This window comes from Lynx canadensis, chromosome B4, assembly GCF_007474595.2.
Source record: "Lynx canadensis isolate LIC74 chromosome B4, mLynCan4.pri.v2, whole genome shotgun sequence".
In the NCBI taxonomy this organism is placed as follows: Eukaryota; Metazoa; Chordata; class Mammalia; order Carnivora; family Felidae; genus Lynx; species Lynx canadensis.
This window is the reverse complement of record NC_044309.1, coordinates 45,082,854-45,088,971: the sequence shown is the minus strand read 5'-3', so window position 1 is coordinate 45,088,971 and position 6,118 is coordinate 45,082,854. Positions and strand designations below refer to the sequence as shown.

General features: G+C 39.9%; 1 protein-coding gene across 1 annotated transcript; it reads left to right on the top strand.

Moving 5' to 3' along the window:
* Positions 1-980: 980 nt before the first annotated feature.
* LOC115518121 (taste receptor type 2 member 42-like) lies at positions 981-1,919 on the top strand. Its single transcript, XM_030321431.1, has one exon. It carries the CDS (start codon positions 981-983, stop codon positions 1,917-1,919), a length of 939 nt encoding a protein of 312 aa, XP_030177291.1.
* The last annotated feature ends 4,199 nt before the right edge of the window (positions 1,920-6,118 follow it).

Here is a 6,118-nt window from a genome sequence, read left to right as displayed (position 1 = left end):
ACGTTGCTTTTCCTAATACCCTGTGAGCTCCTTGACGTTACCTCTCTTTATTACGCTTACCACATCTATAATAGTATCTGAAATATGATGGATTTTATCAAATGGATTTAATGAATAGTGCCTGAGAATTCTATTAAAATTAAGAAACCTGAATCCAAATTGTATTTTCTTATTTATTTATTTAGAGAATCCCAAGCAGCCTCCACACTGTCAGCACAGAGCCCCATGCTGGGCTCAATCTCACAAACCGTAGATCATGATCTGGGCCGAGATCAAGAGTCCCAACGCTTTGCTGACCGTGCCACCCATGTGCCGCCCAAATGGTATTTTCAATTGAAAAGGAAAGCGCAGGGGCAGGTGGGTGGCTCAGTCAGTTAAGTATCCGACCGGTTCTGGTCATGATCTCATGGTATGTGAGTTCAAGCCCCGCGTCAGGCTCTGTGCCGATAGCGGAAACGCCTGGAGCCAGTTTTGGATTCTGTGCCTCCCTCTCTCTCTGCTCTCCCTCCTTTGCTCATGCTCTCTCTCTCTCTCTCTCTCTCTCTCAAAAATAAACATTAAAAAAATAAAAGAAAGGAAAGGAAAGTGCAAATCAGTGTAAAGAAATCGCCTCATATTTGCATGTTCCCATATTTGACTTTGTTCTTCCAGATGTCCTCCCAAGCGGAACACTGCTGTCAGTGCCAGTGATGAGTGGGAACATTTACTGTTTAATTTGGAAATCAGTAGCTGATTAGAAATTACATTAAAGTTTTTCATTTAGGTCTGTGAGACCGGATCTCCTTGTGTAAAGCTCAGACTTACAGCTGGAACTAAAGAGAAAGATCTTTCGTGAAGATCAGTGAGATAGTATCTGAGCATTTTTAGTATCAAAGTGAAAAGTATCAAAGTGGACTTTACCCTCCAACATTTGACAGAACAACAACAACAACAAAAATCAGTGAAACATAGGGCTAGCTTCCTGGATTCTTTCTACAGAAATGCCATCTGGAATCGAAAATACTTTTCTGACAGCAGCAGTAGGAGCATTCATGATTGGAATGTTGGGGAATGGTTTCATCGCACTCGCCAACTGCATTGACTGGGTGAAGCATCGAAAGCTCTCGCCAGCTGACTGCATCCTCACCAGCCTGGCTGTTTCCAGAATCATTCTTCTTTGGATGATACTATTCGATTCGCTTGTAATGGTGTTTTGGCCACATCTATATAACATTGAGAAACTAGCTACAGCTGTTAATATCTGTTGGACAGTGGCCAATCACCTAGCTACCTGGTTTGCCACCTGCCTGAGTGTTTTCTATTTCGTTAGGATAGCCAATTTCTCCCACCGCTGTTTCACCTGGCTGAGGCGGAGAATTAGCAGGGTGCTCCTTGTGCTTCCTCTGGGGTCTTTATTCTTACTGGTTTTCAACTACAAATTATTAGTTGGATTTTCTGATCTCTGGGCTACTATCTACCACAACTATGAAAGAAACTCAACTTGGCCCCTAGATGTAAGTAAAACTGGGTATCTTAACAGCTTGGTTATTCTCAGTTTCATCAACTTAATCCCCTTCCTTCTGTCCCTGACCTCACTGCTCCTTTTATTTCTCTCCTTGATGAGACATACCAGGAACGTGCAACTGAACTCCAGCTCGAGGGACTTCAGCACAGAGGTCCATAAAAAGGCCATGAAAATGGTGATATGTTTCCTCCTCTTCTCCACGGTTCATTTTTTTTCCATCCAGTTAACAGGTTGGATGTTCCTTTTACTGAAGAAACGTCATGCCAATTTGGCGGTCACGTTGACATCGGCTCTTTTTCCTTCAGGCCACTCATTTATCCTCATTTTTGGAAACAGCAAGCTGAGACAAACTGCTTTAGGACTACTGTGGCATCTCAATTGCCACCTGAAAATGGTGAAACCTTTAGCTTCATAGATTTCCAGAATTTTCTATAACCCAAGAGAATTAATGATGAACATTGAAGATCCATTTTAACTTTTGTTTTTCTCGCTGGATGCTTTTTAGATGCTATTAAACATCACAGACTTTCCCTAGAATGACCTATAACCTTAATAAGCAAACATGATTGTCATCGTAAAACTTGCTGGTAACAAGAACATACCTGAGTCAGTATGAATATAAAATTTATAATGCAACATGTATTAATGTTACACATGCTAGCAGATATTTATCACATTCATATGTGAGAAAAAAATGATTATTTAGAAAAGAAAATCCTCTCCAAGTTGAACGAGGTGGAATATTTGTACAATACTAAGTTAAAAAGAAAGGAATAAAAATGCCGGAAGCACAGTCCCGTAACAAAGACATAACTTAAAACAAAGGAACAGACTGTCACTATGAATCCAAGCTAAAATAGACACTACATTTGTTGAATAAGACAAAAAAATTGACTTAATCTATAAAAAGAAATTGAATAATTATCCCTAAGTGTAGAATAATGCTTTTATGTCTGCTTTACGCACTTAGACACTGAGTTTGTGTGGGGTGTGTGTCTGCGTGTAAGGATTGATTATATGAACATTTGTGTATCTTGTCAAAGAGAACAAACACAACCAACTCACTCGCCAGGGATAAGAACGGAAAGTTTACAAGGGAATATTGTGTATTTGTATAAAATTTAAACATGTGTGTGTATATATGTAGTGCTAGGTTGACTTTTCTCATAAAATAATTGAAATGAAATCAAAGTACCTGAAAATGTATATAATCTTAAGGTCAGCAGGTGGCAAAATTGTGCTTGCTAATGATATGGAAATTGTGAATATAAGTTTGATACATAGTACTTTTTAGAGATTATAATTTTAAACATGTTTTAAAACTATCAACAATGAAGAGATCTTTGTAGGGTTTTAAATGGCTGTCATTGTTTCGATTGCAGAAGCAAACAAAAAACAAAAACAAATTAGATGATCAATGTTGAATACATGTGGGTTATAAGTCAAGTTTGATGGAGATGGTCAGGTCTGATGCTGGGAAGAATATAAAAACCATAAGGGTTTTGTGTCTTACTCCAGGAACCATCTGATGTAACCATGATGATTAGGACCCATGCACATAAGACCCACATAAAGATTTAGATTTTTTTTTTTTTTTTACATTTGATTTATTTTTGGGACAGAGAGAGACAGAGCATGAACGGGGGAGGGGCAGAGAGAGAGGGAGACACAGAATCGGAAGCAGGCTCCAGGCTCTGAGCCATCAGCCCAGAGCCCGACGCGGGGCTCGAACTCACGGACCGCGAGATCATGACCTGAGCTGAAGTCGGACGCTTAACCGACTGAGCCACCCAGGCGTCCCTAAAGATTTAGATTTTTTAAAATATAGTTTTAAAAGATTTATTAAGTAATCTCTACACCCAACATGGGGCTCAAACTTACAACCCTGAAATCAAGGGTCTCATGCTCTACAGGCTGAGCCAGCCAGGCCACCTAAAGATTTATATTTTTCAACTTCACTCATTATGTTGGACACTATATAAGAAATTTCCTGGGTGGGGGGTGGGGGAATTAGATGGTGACCAAAAGGTACAAACTTCCAGTTATAAGAAAAATACATACTAGGGATGTAATGTATGACATGGGAACTATGATTAACACTGCTGTATGGTATGCTATCACAGTGGATCCTGAAAGTTCTTGAAAGTTGCTGAGAGTGGATCCTAAAAGTTCTCATCATTGGGGCACCTGGGTGGCTCAGTCGGTTGGGCGTCTGACTTCGGCTCAGGTCATGATCTCACAGTCTGTGAGTTCAAGCCCCACGTCAGGCTCTGCACTGACAGCTCAGAGCCTGGAGCCTGCTTCAGATTCTGTCTCTGTCTCTCTCTGCCCCTCCCCCGCCTTCACTGTGTCTCTCTCTCTCAAAAAAAAAAAAAAAAAAAAACCCCATAAAAGTTCTCATCACAAGGAAAAGTAACTTTTTGGGGGTATCTACGTGAGATAGTGGATTTTAACTGAATTTATTGTGGTAATTATTTTGCAATAATTGTAAGTCAAGTTATTATGGTGCACAGTTTAAGATTATACGGTGCTGTGTGTCAACCAAATCTCTATAAAATGGAAAGAGAAGACATTTCCTAATGATTGTCCCTGGGATTATCTTGCTCGAGGAAAGGTGAAATTCTAATACTGGCTATATTTAGATTCAGATATTGAGGATAATTTGCTTTAGAATGCATCCTGTTCAATAGGAAAGTTAGATTACTTTGTGCTTATTAGAAAACAAGCATATTTAGTTTTCGTTTTTACATTTACACTCTGGTATCAGTCAACTTTAATGACCAAGATGAAAATGATTTAAACAACCATTACGAGTGGGATTTAGCAGTAAATGTCTCACAGGGACTATGTCTTCACTTCTTATGTAGTAATGTTGGGGGGATGAAGCTATAAGCAGGAACCTATTCCTGACAATAAGAAGCACAGAAAATGACTATTAAAATGTGAGGCCTGTGCTATAGACTGGTTAGTGGCTACTGATGTATTGCATTTTCCCTATTAAAAAGATTAATTTGAGATTGAGGCCTATGGTTCCCCCTTCCTGTAACAAGAGCCTGTGTTAGAGACTCTAGTCATGATCCAAGAAAAGCTACACCTATCACATCTATAGCTAGTCCCATGCAATCAGGAGAGAATTGTATCTTATTCTGGGACCAAGTTATTGTTCCCAGTGATTGCCATTGCTTTCTTGTTATCACTTCCCTCCAAAAGGAACTTTTTTTTAAAGAATTTTTTTAAAGTAATCTCTACAGGGGCGCCTGGGTGACTCAGTTGGTTGAGCATCCGACTTCAGCTCAGGTCATGATCTCGCAGTCCTTGAGTTCGAGCCCCGCATCGGGCTCTGTGCTGACCTCTCAGAGCCTGGAGCCTGTTTCGGATTCTGTGTCTCCCTCTCTCTCTGACCCTCCCCCATTCATGCTCTCTCTCTGTCTCAAAAATAAATAAACGTTAAAAAAAAATTAAAAAAAAATAATCTCTACACCCAAAATGGGACTTGAACTCGTGGCCCCAAGACCAAGAGTCACATTCTCTACTGACTGAGCCAGCCAGGCACCCCTTAAAGACACTCTTTATAGTCTTAATGTACTAAGTTTTATTTATTTATTTTTTCAGTTTGCCCACACCTGAGACCAGGAGAGTTGCAAATAACTTGTTTTCAATGCCAAAAGAGGCTTTTGCCTGAGCCCTTGCCCTTGGTGTAGAGCTTGGCCTGGACCCTTGCCCAAGCTAAGATAGTTTAATTTCGAGCCATATGGTCTTGAAATTTACTAAAAGAAAAGGTACCAATGGAAATATGCATGGATCAATACGGATTCAAAGGTGACATTGTCGACTTTCTGATGGTTTAGGTATTTTGTCTGCTGTTCTGGATTGAACTTCGTGTGCTCTGAACCAGGGACTTCCTTAACTGAGGTACGGAAACAAGGGGGCCATGTGTAAAACCCATAATTTCACACTCCACTCACCTGCGACATTGGTTAATGCTTTTTGTAGGAATCGATGCCATATGCTGGACGGCTCTCAGGATAAATCTTCATTTAAAAAATTGATCAGATGATTGGTTTGAACAATTCAGAAAGAAAGTTATTGACGGAGGTTATTTGTAGGAAAAAATCACAGGTGACAGATGGGCTATTTTCTTTCTTTTTTTAAAATGTTTATTTTTGAGAGAGAGAGACAGAGTACAAGCAGGAAAGGGGCAGAAAGAGAGGGAGACACAGAATCCGAAGCAGGCTCCAGGCCCCGAGCTGTCAGCACAGAGCCCGACGTGGGGCTTGAACCCACAAACCATGAAATCATGACATGAGCCAAAGTCAGATGCTTAACCAACTGAGCCACCTAGGCACCCTTGGGCTATTTTCAATTTTAGCACTTTTGGGAAACACCAACATCCATGCAGCTTTATAGCACAAAGGCACTGGTACCTCTATTCCTTGGCACCATGTTTAAATGAGTTAGTTTAAAAAATAACTTCTTTTTCCTTTTATACAGATCTAACTCGACCTCTGAATTTTAAGTCCTATTAATTATAGTCCTCTTTGACTTCAGTGTGAAATGCTTTCAAAGTTTTCTTTTTATTAATTGGCAAACTAAGATAGTTTCTTAAAAAAAATC

What these genes read in the sequence shown, in the direction of transcription:
- LOC115518121 (XM_030321431.1), top strand. Translation starts at nt 981, where the DNA reads ATGCCATCTGGAATCGAAAATACTTTTCTGACAGCAGCAGTAGGAGCA.